The sequence below is a fragment of the Clarias gariepinus genome, chromosome 4 (genome assembly GCF_024256425.1).
Source record: "Clarias gariepinus isolate MV-2021 ecotype Netherlands chromosome 4, CGAR_prim_01v2, whole genome shotgun sequence".
In the NCBI taxonomy this organism is placed as follows: domain Eukaryota; kingdom Metazoa; phylum Chordata; class Actinopteri; order Siluriformes; family Clariidae; genus Clarias; species Clarias gariepinus.
This window is the reverse complement of record NC_071103.1, coordinates 16,427,805-16,445,578: the sequence shown is the minus strand read 5'-3', so window position 1 is coordinate 16,445,578 and position 17,774 is coordinate 16,427,805. Positions and strand designations below refer to the sequence as shown.

Below are 17,774 nucleotides of genomic sequence, written 5' to 3'. Positions count from 1 at the left end.
TAGGCAGCAGGCCTAATAAAACTAACTTTTTTCCTAAAGTTGATTAATTGGAAGCAGAAAAAAATGAGCAAACTTAAGGATATGAGTGACTTCGACATGGGCCAAGTTTTGATTGCTAGAAGATAAGCTCAAAACGGCAACTCTTGAGGGAAATTTCTGGTCTGGAGTGATTAGGACATACCAAAATTCACGGAAGGAAAAGCAGTGAACAAACTGGCCCATGTTGTCGGATCCAGTAGAATACACAATACACTATACAATATCACTGTTTCGTGGCAAAAGGGAGGACCTACTCAATACTAGATAGGTGGTCATAATGTTACGGCTGATCGGTTTATGTACTGAATATATACAGTAGCATTTAAAAGTATTGAGACAATAGTGAAATGTAATGTTTTAATGACATTCTTAATTTTTTTTTATTTACAATAGTATGATGTCTTTTTTTTGTAATTTGTCAAAACCTGCTGGATCGATCAAAAAAACGTCCGCGGTATTCTAGCGTCACTTGCTCAGACCATTTATCAGATTGCTTCCTGAAGTTCATGTACAGAAATGTGCCCTATTTAAAACAACGTAAAAATTCCTTGAATCTACCCGTATGCTATTTTAACATGGTGTGATTATCATGTTGTTTGAAAATTATTTCCTGTCACACTGTGCAAAACAAATTTCTATCAAATTCTAGGACAGCGTGTGATAATGTGCTTCATGCCAGATTAAACAATGAAGATGCTCTGAGGATAGACTTGTGAATGAATATGTTGTACTTACATCAGTCACTGTGATTGGGGATTATAGTGTGAAATAGTGTTGCATAAACAGAGGCGTTTTTTATGTGAGCTTGGGGTAATACTGAAATTTTTCTGTGGAATTTCATGTTTGGTTTTCATTTCTCCTTTGCCACTTGCATATTATCTCGGAGCTTCATATCATATTGTGTATCTTGAACTGTAGTAGCACTCCCCTTTTAAAAAACAAAACAAAACAAAACAGATAATGGCAGAACTACAGTATGAGGTCGCCTTCCTCTGGTCACACTGGCACTAAATCAATCATGATGAAGCTCACGGGTGAAGATTTATTTATTTATTTATTATCTGTGACAGCAAAATCTGGCTGAAAATCACACCATGTCAAGCCCAGCTTTAATCTATAAATATCATACGCCTACACAGAGAACTATTTTGGATTTTTTTGTTTTTCCCCTACATAGTTCTAAATAATTTTTCCTGATGATTCACAGAAATGGTCGGAGTTTCTAAGCACATGTTTAGTCGTTGCTAACAACAGCTGGAAGTAGCAGAAGGACTGAGTCAACCCTTCTTTGTGTTTCATCTATAAAAACGGATCAACCCATGCCAATGGCTTTTCCTGGAATCAAGGAAGGATGCTGAAGACTGTGCGGTTGGTACAGTATGAATGTATTCCTCACCCACCTGCAGCGAGCCAGCGCTGAAGTTTTTAAGGACGGTGGGATCTGAGATATGCGACTCTATGTGTATCTTGCAGAGGCGCTCTCTCAAATCAGAGTTCTGTGCTAAAGCCTGCAAAAGCAAAGAGCAACCAGCACAAGCATGAGCGTGCACGCACGCACACACATACACACGCACACACAGCAAAGTGTTCCCAAAAGATTCTCCACTCTCCTGAAACAGAACCCATTTACTGTATAACCATCTCTTGTTGAATGTGTTTTTATTAAAACATGGTATTAAAAAAAGATGATTCTGCTTATTGCCAAGACTCAAAGTGCCATCAGTAAAATTCTCAAACTGAAAAGTAGTAATTTTCTACAGTCTAGCTTAGGTGTCCACCTCTTGATGTCCTATTAAAGAACGTATAAAAGTTTTACCTCAGAGTATGAGTACAAAATAGCAGAGTGTAGTTGTAGTGGTGCATTCAAGTCATGTCAGAATGATAGTAATTAAGAGTTTAAAAGCATTCAAAAAGGCACCTTTGCCAAACTCATAATTAGCAGTTGGGATTGCTGAACTTTCTCAAAACTCTGACTTGGAGGTGTGTGAAGTGACACTAAAAACCACTGAGAAACAGGAACAGTGGCTTGAAACAGCATAATGCAAGGTTTTAAGTATCCCAAGCTATTATTTGTGATCACTGTAATTCTGACAGGACTGGATGAACTACAGTAAAGAAACAGCTGGAAATGATTGTCCTGGAATGCGACAAAAAAAAGGCATTGTTTGGTGTTATTCCTCACTTCCTCACTAATGTTTGAGGATTTTTGGTCTATACTTTAGAGTAGGTTTAGGAAAAGGATGTATTTTTCAACAAGCAGTCAGTCACTAAGCAACCATGCCATTTAAATGTGGGTCACATTTTTTTTTTGTGTCATTTAGCCTTTTTCTTTATCCTGGCATGCTGCACTAGCGTAGGGGTTTAGTAATAATATGGGCAAAGTTCCTTGTTCGTTTCCTTCCGCTCTGCTATGTTTTTCCTCCTTTTATCTTGCTTAAAACTGTATGTGACAGGGGAAACAAGATCTGTGCTTTCAAACACAATCTCTGACCTTTTGAAAAACTATCAAGCTCACCCTTCCAGTTAGAAGGGACTGTGGAGTCAAAACTGTACTTTTTGTTTTTTCTTCAGGCACCTACAGTATATTGCGTGTTACTAGAATACAGTAAGACTGTCATAAATTACTCTTAGTGCATGACAGTCCATAACACGATCCGTGCTGATCAGGCCTAGAACAAGGTTGTAAAAAATGTAAAATGTGAAAAAATACAATGGTCCCAATTGGCCTCCACTGTCCATAGTTGGACTACAGAGGTACCTACTACAGATGGATGGATGGAATGTATGATTATTATATTGATAATGTATATGTGACAAATAAAAGCTTCTTCTTCTTCTTCATTATCCTGACTATAATCAATCGTTACAATGATTAAATGTTCAAATATTACAATAGTCCCAAATTCTAATCCTAACATCTGTAATAAAACATGTCGGGTAGACAAAGATTAACATCACAGAAAATTTAATGTTAATTTGTCCATTTGAGGTTGTCTGCTTAAAAATTTTGGCAACTCCGATTCTAGGTCAACAAGCTCAGCAATCCAATTCATATAATATTTGAGTACCAAATGATTTAAAATCAGCCATTACATTGCATCACAGTGAAATCAACCCAAATTCTACTTTGCAATTGTTAATTAAGCAGGACAGCTCATATAATTTAAAGCATCCAGCTTGTGAAGGCAATATGCAGGTAGCAGGGTGTTAAAAAGCACATGCAGAGTAGACAATGTAAAAAGGAAAAAGAAAACAAGAAAGATATTGTATGTGTGTGTAACCAGCTTACAGATGCTAGAGCACTTTTCAGTCCCAGGAGCTGTGCAGAAGGAGCTGTGCATGTCTCCTGCTCCATCATCTGCCTCAGTTTCTCTTTCTCTAACTTCAAGGAGCCTAGCGCCGACTTCAGGTTTGTGTGCACTGGAATCATAAACACATTCAAAAATCTTTATTCCTGACAGAATGCGTAAAATCTGCCAAGTGTCAATAGTCTCATCTCTTGTGTGAGTCATCTATAAAACTGTGGCTTGGTTTTGCACACTTGTCATAAAAACCCATGAGACCAGTACAGCTCCACTTCAGGTTTTCTGGAGCAAAATAAATAAATATATACAGTACATAAAACATGCAAAATATAAAAATGCATTCAACCTTACTGAGCATCGAGGCTTTACGACTCATCTTAAAATATCTTAAAATTTAAATATCAGATGATATATATGTTTTTAAATCAACAAAGTTACTTGAGTCAGGAACTCAGATTTAAGTGGGAGGCTAAGACCTAAAGCCTAAGGTTGTGCGCAGCTTGGATTAAAACACAAGCACAAAATACACTCCACTACCCATAGCACCCAAAGGATCCACTGGCAGGGTCCTTGTGCCAGACAACACAACACACTCCTAGAGACCCTGAGGGGCCAGAACTGCCCCGGTGGCACAAGGTGGACCCAGAACCTACTGTGGGTGGTTTTAATGTTATGGCTGATCAGTGTGTAAACCTAACTCAGTGAATAAAAATGCTGCAACCTTAATCTCAGTACATCTCAGACAATGTAATTTTAGAGAACTGCATTACAATAATCCTTAACCATACAAAGATTTGCTTTTGAGCATAGGAATAATATAATCACAACAATCCAAGAACAAATTTGGTACAATAATTAATTGTGCCACATGATGCAAATGAAGTGGCTAAATGAAGTAGTCCTGCAACACTGTTCATATTATATAGAGCAAAAAACTGATCCTTATATCAGTTAAAGAATAGAAATATTGTAATTAGGTTCAGAAATTATGAATCTCTAGATAAAATAATTAATTCAGCAGCATGACATGCTCCACGCTTTTAAGTCTGTACTGTACCTACATACAGTTACACTAATGAGAGAATTAACTTGCAGCCTGCATTTACACAAAAATCCATTTATAATGCAAGTATGGAACATGTTAAGGGTTTTCAACTTAGAGTCTTCTAATATTAGACACTGTATAATAACAAAGCGACACAAAAATATCTATGCAAATGCATTTCCTCCTAAAACAGTTGTTCTCTCAGAAGCCAGACGGAAGGAGAAACCTCTTAAAAGTGTGAGCACAGCACTACTCATAACAGAGCGTTTAACACTTAGAGTCACATGCGGGTGGAGGAAACCCCGGATTTATAAGGCAGAAAACCACTACGCCCCTAATTGAATGCCAGGCCCCTAAATACAAATTTTTGCATAGATGATTCAATTTAGAAAAACTGCTGTATATTGGCAAGATGCTTCTGTAATACAGAGATATTATGAATCTCTGCAGAACTCACAGCTGTTGGCCACACGGCAAAAATCTTCTTGCAGTTTGGACACGTCTAAGGGCAAGTCAAGGGGCTCTGGATAGTTTTTCTCGATGACCAGATCAGCAGAAGAGAGGTTGGGATTGGAGGCATGGAGACGTACAGAACCTGAGGAGATACAGCTGGGGACCTGCAAGAGGATGAGAGAGGAAATGGCAGCACAAGTCACACAGTTATTCAAGTTTGTCAGAAACAAGAATGTTGAGTAGTCACGACTGCAGTGGGCTCTGTGAGTCACCATGGGTGTATGATCATTCACAGGTATACAAGCTACTTTAAAATGTTTTACTGCAGCTAAGAGTCTCCATACTGTCCTCGAATTCCTCTGTAAATGTCAATCAGTCCCAAAAAAACACAATCCTTGTGTTCATCACAAGTCCCGGTTTGCCTTGAACACCCCACAGGAACTAAAATCAGCCCCAGTTACTCAAGTAAAAAAAAAAAACAGGGAAAAAAAGTGACACATTGCTAAAAGAGTTGCTGAAAAGGTTCATGTGATGATATGATTTGGAAGTAGAATATTTTAGGTACTGAAATTAAAAGCCCATATGACACAATTATGGCTCCAGATGAACAAAGTATAATGAACTGTATAATCATTACCATACAAATAGCTGAAAGTCTGCTTCGTTTTAGCTTTTAAAAACACTTTTAACAGTAGGAGTCAGTCCATTTGCGAACCTCTTGTGATTTTTAAGGCTTTTATGTCTTCTTCAGAAAGCATGACAAAAGCATATTCAGTGTTATTTCATTTACGGGTATTGCCATTGCTGAAAACTATGCAATATGTGGGAACTGTTCTCATATTCGTAATATTCTTTGACTAAATGGCTTTTTAAAAATAAAATTCTCACACAGATAAATATATTCATGCTAGTGCTGAAGAAATCAGCATGAAATTTGCATACCTCTATTCTAATTAATATGTGATAATCAAATAAATTATTTTTATTTCATAAAATACTGTTCTATTAATAAATAATACGGTATTAACTATTTAACATGAAATTCACACCATGAAATGTAATAATGAAATAAATTATTTGGATTCTATTTGCATATACTCTGTTATACAGCACCAAATATCCTTATTATTAATTTATCCTAATTTTTATTTACATTTTCATGATTTAAAGAAAAATGTTCATGTTTTACAGGCAACAATGTTTTACATTTAAAAGAAAAGCACATACAAGCTGCTGAAGTCATACAACAGGTTAATAAGAATTACGCAGAACTACAATAAAGCTTAAAAATAAAAACATTAGGAAATACACCGTCTGGTCCAAAAAAGAAGGTACAGTTATGATCTGTTGCTTCAGTTGGCCAGGTCTAGATTCAGCAACTTTATGAGGCAATAAAATGAAGTCAGCTGATGACCGTAGCTAAATCACTTTCACGCATCAACTGGCCATTTCACAGCACACCTAAATCAAAGCTAAAACAAGTTCGACTTTTTTTTTTGGCCCGGCAGTGTACAACATGATTTATTTTTGTCTATCATTAAGCTGCACACGTCTGGTTTTTGACAGACATTTAAATCATTAAACATGAAAGCTATCTTGACGGATACAACCCATCAACCATCCTGAATAGAATCATCAATCATCTCAGGTCTAATATGGCTGTATTTTCCCTATTAATATGTGATTTTACTGGCAATATTACAATGTGTTATCAGAGCGGCCAACTGCCAACTTCTCACAGAAACAGCAGAAATATGACACAAACCAACAAATTAGCACCAGAATCTTTAAACAAACAAATATATCAAAATAAACAGTGAAGTTCTCCTTCAATCATACATGGCGGGAGATAAGAAGGCATAATACCTGCAGGGTTGTTTTATTGTCTTTGCTGTAATGTTTGGAACGCCACTTCCTGGGATGTCTCTTTTCTTTTTTAGGGCTGTCATATGCAAATGCCTGCAAGTAGAGAAATTAAAAAACAAGTAAAATGATAATCCAAAAGCAGTGTCTGTTCAGATGGATGGATTTCACAAAATCACAACAGCAACAACTAATGTGGAAATGGACTTGTGCACATCCGGTTTTATTGGCAAACAATTTGGATGTGGAGTCAGGCATTATCTTACCATTATTACTAATGCAAGGTTATAAAAAAGAGGAAATGCATTTACTGTCAGGCCTCTGGTCTGGGTTTTCAGGCTGCAAATTGACACTCCTTTCCTGGTCTGCTCTGGCATTTTTACCACTTGATACTTTTGGTATGTAATAATAATAATTTATTAAATTGCTGATTGACTACTGTTTGAGTGATGTGGTCTTGCTAAGATAAAGTATTCTCACTCACTTTCCTGCTTGCATCTCTGAATAACTTTTAATTTTAATAAATTTAATATTTAAATACCTTAAATAAATAATGGTTTTTTTAATATTTTACTTTAAAAATATAAATACACCTTTATATTTGCCTACTGGAACCTTTGTAGCAACAGAAAGCTTCAAAGTAATTATCTAATGAATAACTTCTACTTGGGTAGATAATGTCTATATTTCACCTTTTACCACGGGTATTTAATTAGATATTATGGACTTTTACGTGGGCAAAATATAACTAAAACATACTTTTGCCTATAATTACTTACAATGTTTTCCTCCATCTCTCACAGTGGGACTGACAAAACCTATTTTGACTATTATGACTATTTCCTCTCACACTGCGTTCGTTAACTGTGAACTTCCTGAAGACACTTCCTTTCCTGATAAGACTGATTTGCACATAAAATAGGTTCTGTGTAATGAAAAGCAGACTCCATTCTGTTGTAGAATGAAAAATTGAATAAGACCTGCAGTGCATTGATAGCAGGCGCAGAATAGGTGCGGTGTAGAACCTCCATACTCCTCAGCAGGTGATTCAGGTCTAGCAACTGGGCCTCACACTCAGTAAGCTCTGTGGTAAAAGAGAGAGAGATAGAGAGAGAGAGAGAGAGAGAAAGAGAGAATGCGGAGTGTAACAGAGAAAGAGTGAGAGGAAGGAGAAAAACAGAAAGAGAGTGGGAGATGGGTAGGTCCATAAAATCATGAACAAAAGAAGCATATGAGGAGACATGGCACTACTGTAAGAGTGAGTTATAGTAAGATGTGCATACATACAATACACACAGTACACATACACACCTTTAGAACATCTGTCCATGTCGTCAGAGCACTGGAGCCAGGCGGCCACCTTAGCTTGACTGGTGAAGGTGAAGGGCGAGTGTAGAGAAGCCTGCTTGGCAAGAGAAGCACGCTGAGTTGAAAACAAAAACAAAAAGCATTAATGTTGCTGTATCCCAAAATATACAGCTCTGTACAAATGTTTTGAGCCATCCCTCATTTTATATTCAATTCATATTAAATTATTAAGATTCAATGAAAGAAATAGAGGCAAATGTTTTCTTGAGACAGGCTGTAAAGTGCCTTTAAAAGTTGTTTATTTTTCACCCTTAGCAGCAACCTCATTTCCCCTCTTTTGTGGAAAATACAGTGTCGTATACTTTTTATACTTACAAGGGGGTGCTTATGTACTGTATGGCGCCACCAAGTACTGTATGTTGTTAAGCGTGGGATCCCCAATGCAGGACTTATAAGGGATCTTTAGGACGTGGGGTGTTTATTTTGGCCAAGGATGATTGGCTCGTGTGAGCACCACGCAGCGCAAGGTAAGGGCGCTTACAGTATACACCGCTCTAATTAACTCTCTTCTGTTCAGAAAAGGGTGTGTGTTACTATAATGCCACCTTACTTCTGATTGTTTTCCCGTGTTTTTAGGTCTCTCTTTTTAGGTCTCTCTTTTTATTTTCACTTTTCTCTTTTCCTTATCTATTCACTTTTCTTTATCTTTTTAACTTTTCTTTATCTTTTTACTTTTCTTTATCTTTTCCCCTACACCAGAGCAACCTTTATGTTCGCACATAGTGTGCTGGTTTCTGGGGGTTTAAATAACCTGCCGGACAGGTGTAGTCTTGTCTCCTCTGATTGCATTGGTGGGGTTGCCTAGCAACCACGGCCGTCCTATAAATCTGCCTACTGTAGTTGTCCGCAGATTTGCCCTTTGCGCGGGTGGCCGTGTTATAATTTTGACTAAACAAAAAATAAAAAAATATGTCACATAGGCAACGAAAGAGCACAGATGGATATGATCACATTTTTTTACAGTCAGTTTTTTTTGTTTGTTTTGATGACCAATAATAATAATAACAACAATAATAATGTAAGCATTTGATTATTCCCTTATTTAGTAGCTGAAAAAAAATTTTACATTTTAAAATTACTAAACTGTCAGTTATGCCTGAAATATCTAAAAACCTAAATGCACAGTTTAATGTCTGAGCCATCATCCGACTCATCAACACACACCAGCAGCATCCATATGAGCAGTTAATTTTTAATAAACTATTGACCACAGATCAGTGTTGCTTGAGGTTTAAGGGTTAAATAATAAAATTAAAAAAATTGTCTATAAGCTATGCGCTATTTTCAATTAATGCAAAAATTTAATTGTTGGCAGATGCTGTAGTGTAAGAGAAATAAATCAATCTTGGATAGAGAAACTTACTTTATATAATGAATCTCTGTGTTTCTTAGTGAATCTCAGACCACATTACACCACCCTGTCTGATTCTTTTCCTACAGTACATACAGTAACCAGCATGTCCTGTCCTGTGTTAAACCTCACGTATTCTTCACGAGGCACAGATGTGTCCTTCAAACTCACAGCAGGATAAACCAGTGATGGATTTACATACACTAAAAAATGAGCTCTGAGAACTGAATAATAATTGAGATACAAACCGTGCTTGAGAATTACCTTTCTGGCAGCTTGGCTCTCATTGAAGTTGGGAGATGAGGTGGCAGCGAAGTGAGGGCTGAAGAGCGGTTTCTCAGGGGGCAGCATGGCAATCTCATTCTGCCTGTACAGTCGGTGGTGACGCAACTTACAGACCCATTCATCAAAGAGCTCCTGAGACTTGATCTGTCATAGCACAGAGATTATAAAATTAACAACTCCACACATTTTCCAGATCTGTACCTCTAGAGAATTTATGGGTGTCTCCTATCTAAGCACATTTAGATTTTTTAAATTAGCTTTATATTTTACAGTGTGGCCCAATATTCTGGATCAATGGACATTTCTTCTTACATGAAGTATGATATTTTGTTTTTAGCTCAGACTCAAGATGGCCTTGATACTAACAATAAAGTATCTATTCTAACTCTATTATAACGCTCTATTATAATCTATTATAACACTCTTGTGTATATAAGACAGAATTCCTCACACAGAGATCATGCTGCTTTTTTAAATTTTACAGCATTTGCTCATTTGCCAGATGGATCCAGACTCAATATAAAGCATGTATTTACACAAGGTCACAAATGCTTTGCTATTTTCAACTAAACCATCAAAACTCTTCAGATCACTGCCCAATTTTACATTCACAAAATTACCATTATACATGGTCTTTTTGTCTTACATTAAAAGTTCTCTCTCTTGTATTGCCAGGTTACAAAGGTTTAAAAATGGCAGGACATAAAGAATAAACATTTCTGCTTGTTGTGGGTTTATGAACACCATATAAGAATACACCCTTATAAAAAAGATGTAATTTTCTACTGGGGAATCTCTCACTTATTCACTCATTTTCTATACCGCTTATCCTGTATAGGGTCTGAGGAGATCTGGAGCCTATCCCAGGGAACTCGGGGCACTAGGTGGTGTACACCCTGGACAGTCCATTGCAGGACACACTAGCACACACACACACACACGCATGCAGACTTTGGAAACACCAATTTGCCTAATCCGTCTGGCTTTGGACTATGGGAGGAAACCCAGCAAATACTGGTAGAACATGTGAACTCTACACACACAGACCCGAAGGTGGTACTCAAACCCTTGACTTTAGAAAATGAGGCTACAGTGCTACCTTTTCGGGGGCTATTACATGAGTCTTCAACATGCTGTCTTTTTGGCTTCATGTTTCAGAAGGAATTTCAGGGGCATCACTTTCCCTCATATGCTTGCTTGCTGACAATTTCTGAATATCTCAGTCTTCACATGCTATTTCTGAGTTTAAATCTGTTCATTTGATTTCTTACTGATGTTTACCTTTAGATGATAGATGTTATCCTCTGCATCCAGATCAATACACTTGGACTTCTTCTTTATGGCCATGACAGAAAGACCCACGTCAATGCAACCATGAAGCTTGCCTTTCTCGATCTTTAAACGCAGCAGGATTATATGGTTAACCATCAATCTACACAACAGTCTGGCAGAAAAAAACAAAACCTCCGCTGTGTGAGTAAACAGTCTGTGTACACAGATTTGAGGTATTCTTTAACCTATTGTACATCCGCTGGTTCTGCTGTGTATGGTGTATGGTCAATTACCACAGACACCAATTTGAACAGGTTTTACTTTCCTTTACTGAAAAAAGTCTTTTATTTGAAACTCTCTTGTAATGAAGGCCCTAGGGATCCCGCTGACTTGTCCTCAATAAACATTACAAATACACTACTATGTAATGGAAAATTAACCGATTTAAAGCTTTATTTGCAAACAACACTGACAGAAAAAATCATAGAAGAAAAAAAATAATGTTATTCTTGAACATTTATTGATCCATCCAAAAGCTGCCCTTAGGGTTTAATTAAAAAAGTTTTGAGTAAATTGTTGTTTTGTGCCACTGTCATTACAGAGAAAAAGTATCCTGGTAACCACTGACATGCTACAGTTTTAATAGACAGACTTTAGATTTCTTCAAATCACTAGCCTGGCACTCCAGCAGAGTAAATGGAACGACTGAGATAGAATCACCCTGCAGTTAAAAGCTGAAAAAAAAATATGTTTAAGCTCTGTCAGTAACAAGATGAAGGCAGAGGAGGAGGAGGAGGAGGAGGAGGAAGCCCACCTGCTGCACACAATAGAAAGCAACGGAATGACAGGGAATGTGTGTGAGCAATTAGTGATTATGCATATGTATAGTGACACATGAATGATAGACATTCTTTATACTAACATCTGCTGAGCACTTGGCATACTTCAGGATTCCCTTATCCAAGAAGAAGTATCTCTGTAAGCAGAAAGAGAGATTTTACAAAATATAGCTTGTGTTATATTATTTAATGCTCATATTTTCATTTCTGCTTCTAACATGGTTTTTGAATACTTGGCTAAGGGTGCGAACATTTTTAAATAAATGTCTTTAAAATTTTCATTAATTGATTACCTAGCAACAGTGAGAAAAAAAATCTCCACATTCATTCTTGACACTGCCTACAAGGCTGAGCTAATTATAATTACTCAGAAGAGCTATTCCACATCGGGATATTGAGTATAACCAAAGATTTCCAATTCTAAAACTATCACCTGCCATCCCTCCACACATATACAATCAGACAAAGCGAGCACATGGGATATTATATTCTGTGCTGCAAGGCTTGTCTAATGCTGTTCATTATATACGTTCTGTTTCTACAGTATGTACTTAATCAACTAATGCATCACATATCCATTGCTGGAGGCATCCGGTAAGCACACACATAAAACAGCATTTGTGGATACAGTAAACACAGTGATGACGTTGTGTGCACAAGGCACTCATTCATCAAGTGGCGCAATCAGTTAAAACCCACTGTGCCAAGAGCTGTTGAGGACAAGTGAGTGAAAGTGACCGCTATGTGGAACCGTAGGGAATTTTGCATGCATACACACGCACACACACACACACACACACACACACTGACCTTGTGCCAGCCTTTCATGGGCCATTTTCTTCTCTTCAGCATGAAGCCCTCCTGTCTCTCAGGTGGCTGAACATTCCCTAGACCACCACGCAGCCCCTCCACAATCTCCCAGCTGTCCTGTAAACAAACAAAGCACATGATTATATGCAGAAACATGCACAGAAATCAGCCTTGATTAATCTTACAGTAGGTGAATGTGGTTCATAGTAGATAAAGGTTAAAAAAAACATTCTGCTTTTTGCTATTTTTCTATTTTTATATTGGCCAGAGCTTAAACAAGCCAATGGTTCCCCTAATATGACCTCATATAAAGGTATCTCTTCCCCTGCTTTGTTTCTTAGCTCTGTTCTCTGGTTGGACAATAGCTCATTTACATAGACAATGTAACACTGTATTTGGAGGAAACAAAAGAGTTTAATGTACAACAACGGCACTCAAGGAAATTTTAAATGTAGCATTTACATATAGGCAGATGCTCTTATCCAGAGCGACTAACATTTTTATCTCATTATACATCGCAGCAGTTAAAGGTTAAGGGCCTTGCTCAAGGGCCCAACAATGGCAACTTGATGGTTTTGAACCTGGGATCTTCTGAACCATAGTCCAATGCCTTTACCAACAAACTACCCCTGAGCCTTAAAGATAATTAAAAAACACTTTTAAAGAGTTCTGAGAACTGTGTTAATTTGTTAAAGAAATAACACAATATAGGACCTTTGAAATCCAACAAAAAAAATTCTTGGACGTCCCACAATTAAAAGACTATACATTTATTGTGATCCTTTATGCTAAAATATTTAGTAATTAATCCACACATTTAAGTGATGCCAAAATCTAAGCAGATATACAGTATATATTCATTTCATTTGTGTGAAACATTGAATTCATTTGTGTATACAGTATATATTCATTTCATTTGTATATTCATTTCATTTGAGTCATAATAAGAGCTTGCCACAAGGTATGTATAATTATGTAAAATTACTAATTACTAATAAAGGACTTTCTGTTGAACAGTCTTGTGTTGTTTCACGTAGGTATTTTGGGCCAAGTACTTTCCAAAGATTTTTCAGTTCATGTGTATTTTTGGAAATTCTTACATGACCTGTTTCACACCATGCCACAGCATCTTAGAAGCACTGATGTCAGGGCTTTGTTTCTCTATTTTAAAATGTATTGTGTTTTATATCTAGTCATGTAACTCTGCAGTTGAGGTACTCCTGTGGGTTGGATAGCAGTTGTGTTGCATCACTCTGATCACTGACAAATGTCATGACATTCTGCTGTAGACTTTCCCAATACAAATTTTCCCCCCGGGTTTGGGGATTTCAGGTTGTTTAAATTATGAGCAGCAGCACGGAACTGTAGGGTACTCCTACTGCCATGCTCGGATCAGTTGTGGTTTGCCTGATCCGCCTGACTTCTTTACCTGAAGTCTCATGGTGTTTGCTCTCCCTGGGTCTCAGGTTCTCAGTTTCTTCCTACCTCCTAGAACTGGGTGAACTGTCTATGCTAAATCCCCCGGACATGTAAAACCAAGTGTGAACGGTCATTTGTGATGGACTGGCCTCTTATCCAAAGTAGGAATACACAGTAAATTTAATAATGTTAATGTTTCTTTTGTCACTAGTAGTTGTGATTCTGTGAGCCAACCATTTATAAGGATTATGGGACAATGAAGGAAATTACAAATTTGCACGTATCGCCCAGGCTGCTCGGTAATAACTGCTTTGATGTTCATAAATAATTTTTTTCCAAAGCACCTCAATGGAAAAAAAGTTGGCTCGGTGGTAGACTGATCGTCTACCATGTGGAAGGCTTGGTGAAAGTTCCAGCCAGTGGTGCTAGTCCCAAGCCTGGATTAAAATGGGCTGGTTGCATCATAAAGGGCATCCGGTGCAAAAAATAAATGTGTTGATCTGATGATCCACTGTGAAGTTCACTGATGGGAGAAGCCTTAATGGAAAAAATTTGAGTGAACACCAAATAGAATTGCATTTGCATCGGATCTTGGGAATCGGCTTTCAACTATTCAAGTAAGTCGATTCCTCTGTGCTCAGCAGTGATGGCCATTATCTAACTGGATGAGATTACTATCTTCATTTCTGTGATAAGACTCTGTGATCACAGCCTGCATAGGAGAATGGTGTCAATGAACTGATCGGTGGAACATGCTTCTGCTTAGGAGTAATGAGCTGAATGTAGCTCAAGCAACAGCTGAGAGATAGTCTCATATTTAAGACAGCCTAGCCTGCTTTTTCTAAGCTTAATCAAGCATCACAGACATACACCCACTTCCACATACAGCAACATCGATTCAAATAGAATACATTAAAAATTGATGTTATCAAATTCTACCATGCTGTAAAGCATAGGTCAAACTCCCCGGACCTGTAAGTCAATCTCTTTCTAAATACATCTACACATATCCTATCAGTTTAATAGTTCATTTTTAATTAGTTTAGTTCAATACACAGTTGATATGAATATTAATTGTTATTCTGTCTTAGATTCATTCAATGGTTGATTTGATATATTATATATTTCCTCCACACTACCATCTGGATGTCAGGGGCAGTGGTTGAGAGCGGCTTAAGAGGGGTAAGTACGTAAGTGGTTGACATGTTATCTGATGCCAGGTGCTTTTACTGTCCATTACATGGTAAGAGGTGGTGCTTCAGCCTCCACACAAAAAATCCATACATATGTGTTTGGCACAAACAGGTTCTAGGCTGTTCTAGACATTTTCTCCTTCTGCACCACACCAATGCTGTTTTCAAGAAATAACTGTCAACCCACGAGCTGCCTGCCTTCACCTGGTCTATCAAACACAGCTGACCACACACATTCAGGTTAGGATTTATCTAAAAAAGGAAATAAACCTTGATAATGCTGTAGCTTCTTAAGTAACTGGCAAGATGTAAAATCAAAGTTAGTCTTTTGCATTCTAACAACATAGCAAACTTAACAAGCCTGTCATTAACCACATTTGATTGCGTTTATCAATCTAATTATCAATGCAGTTTAATTCCCTGAACAGTATCACAACCTGAATCATGGTGCTAAAAAATTAGCTAACTGAATATTTAAAACTAATTATTATTTATTATTTTAAATACAGTTTGTGTACTGTAGGTCATATGTCATAGCAAAAATGATCATTTATCTTTATCACTTACCAAAACCCAGTGCAGGACACAAGCATACACACACACACACCCATGAACACTATACAGGCAATTTGGAAACACCAATTATCCTACACGACATGTGTTTGGACTGTGGGAGGAACATACATACAGTAGCCACATAACCAAGAGGCTATAAGAATAAATCATGAAGGTGGCGGACAGTCCTGTAAATTTCCTCTTAAAAACGTTCCTCTTTATGTCTTTACTTATACCACTTTAGGATATCAGCTAAGTAACTGGGCTGAGGTTGAATCTCAAATAGTATAAAATGGAACACTCGTATAGAATGCCTTCTTCCACACACCAAGGGATTTTGGATTCTAGTGTTAGAAGTGTTAAAAGTTAGTTAGCTTTGCCTAGTGTTAGAAGTTAGTTAGCTTTGTAGCTCACGTTAGCTGTGAACAAAGAGGTGAGGTGTGTCATGAACATGTCAGTGTCCTAACAGAAGCTAGAGGTCATATTAACTAGCACTCATAAAGGATGACACAGAGACAATTGAAATCAACTTAGAAGCAAAAGAAAGAGTGTTGTTTAAGATGACATAACACTATCTCAGTTAGTTTTCCTCTGGAAAGTGCTACAGTGACTAAGTTCTTGAATGTGGGTTTGGACCAGGCAGCTGCTCTCCTCTCTTTCCAGTACTGTGGAGTGCCACTTAATCTTTTTGTGCTACACAGTACCGGACCGCACCAGCCTACTTTGTAAACAACTGTAACTTGCCACTAGTTTGTTAAATACATAAAAATAACATTCATTCAGGTACAGTGACTGATTAATATAGGTGAGTCCAGAGCCTTTTGGAAATACCATTTGGAAATACACCCTGGGATAAGTCACCAGTAAACCCATTCACATAATTTAGGAATGCCATTTCACCAAGCGGAATGTTCTTCAGAGGCAGGAGAAAATGTAGAGGCATCCATGCAGGCAAAAAGATTACATGCACAGAAACTCCCGAGACGGTAAACTTAGTTTAGTCTCTAACTGTGAGCTGTGAGCCGCTTTGGCACATATTAAAAAAAAAAATATCACTGTGTAGTGACTTCAGGAAAACTGTATAAATTTGTCACCTTATAAGACTTTCCTGAAGGTACATCACAGTATTTTCAATTTACTGATACATTCACTGTTCTAAATCAGATGTTTCTCTAGTCATGGTACAGTATCACTCCCCGTGCCCCAAGACTAACATTAGTAATTACATCACTTTCTTTTCTGTCTATGGTCACATCAAATTCTGTGCCAAAGTGTGGTGTTTGTTATACACAGTACATTCTGTCCTTGCAGTGCATACTTTCAACAAAGGGACTAAAGGTTGTGGCTGTGCGATAAGTTTAATGTTATCATTTCCATTTAGTTTCACCTGTACAAACTGGTCCTTAGGAAAATTTTTATAATCTATGAAATACCAGGCAGGTACGTTTTCTTCCCATTGGTACTTACACAAATGGAAAATACAAAAGTATTGTAGTAAATAAAACTGATGCTATGGTCACATCATCGTTGTAGAGTAAAGTTTTTATCTTTTTGTATAATCGCTGATACTCACCTGTCGGCTGTCGTGTTTGGAGGAGGTGCTGCTGTTGCTACGGGATGGAGAGGAGATCTTTTGGGACATAGTGGAGCTCTTCTCTTCAGAGCTCATCCCCCACAATTGCACAAAATGTGGGAGAAGAAGGAAGAAGAGGGAAGGTAAGGAAGTAAAGGAGACTCAGCTTTGGACATCCATGTAGCTATGCTTTCTGCAAAAGTCTGGCTTGGTTCAGGTGTAGCCCTTTAAAGAGAGAGAGAGAGAGAGAGAGAGAGAGAGAGAGAGAGATATGATGAATGAATCAGTGCTCACTATTACTGTTCATTTCATTACCATATTCAGAATTAGCACTTAGGTTGTAAAAGCATAGCGAAAGCCTGGAGTAACCGTAAGGACCTTTTTCAAAATCAATTTCATTCATG

The 17,774-nt window shown here is 37.6% G+C and overlaps 1 protein-coding gene across 3 annotated transcripts in view; it reads right to left on the bottom strand.

Moving 5' to 3' along the window:
• osbpl3b (oxysterol binding protein-like 3b) overlaps window positions 1–17,774 on the bottom strand; it is a 68,057-nt gene that overhangs the window by 16,460 nt on the left and 33,823 nt on the right. For 2 of the 3 annotated variants that reach the window (XM_053494173.1, XM_053494174.1), the window contains 11 exons: window positions 17,371–17,595; window positions 12,631–12,747; window positions 11,904–11,957; window positions 10,991–11,104; window positions 9,689–9,853; window positions 8,017–8,128; window positions 7,686–7,789; window positions 6,709–6,801; window positions 4,847–5,006; window positions 3,329–3,459; window positions 1,440–1,547 (listed from right to left, as the gene is read on the bottom strand). In XM_053494173.1, the coding sequence (XP_053350148.1) occupies window positions 1,440–1,547; window positions 3,329–3,459; window positions 4,847–5,006; window positions 6,709–6,801; window positions 7,686–7,789; window positions 8,017–8,128; window positions 9,689–9,853; window positions 10,991–11,104; window positions 11,904–11,957; window positions 12,631–12,747; window positions 17,371–17,466 (1,254 nt within the window). In that variant the 5' untranslated portion in view covers window positions 17,467–17,595. The remainder of the gene's footprint in view (window positions 1–1,439; window positions 1,548–3,328; window positions 3,460–4,846; window positions 5,007–6,708; window positions 6,802–7,685; window positions 7,790–8,016; window positions 8,129–9,688; window positions 9,854–10,990; window positions 11,105–11,903; window positions 11,958–12,630; window positions 12,748–17,370; window positions 17,596–17,774) is intronic. The other variant, XM_053494175.1, reaches the window with a different exon arrangement.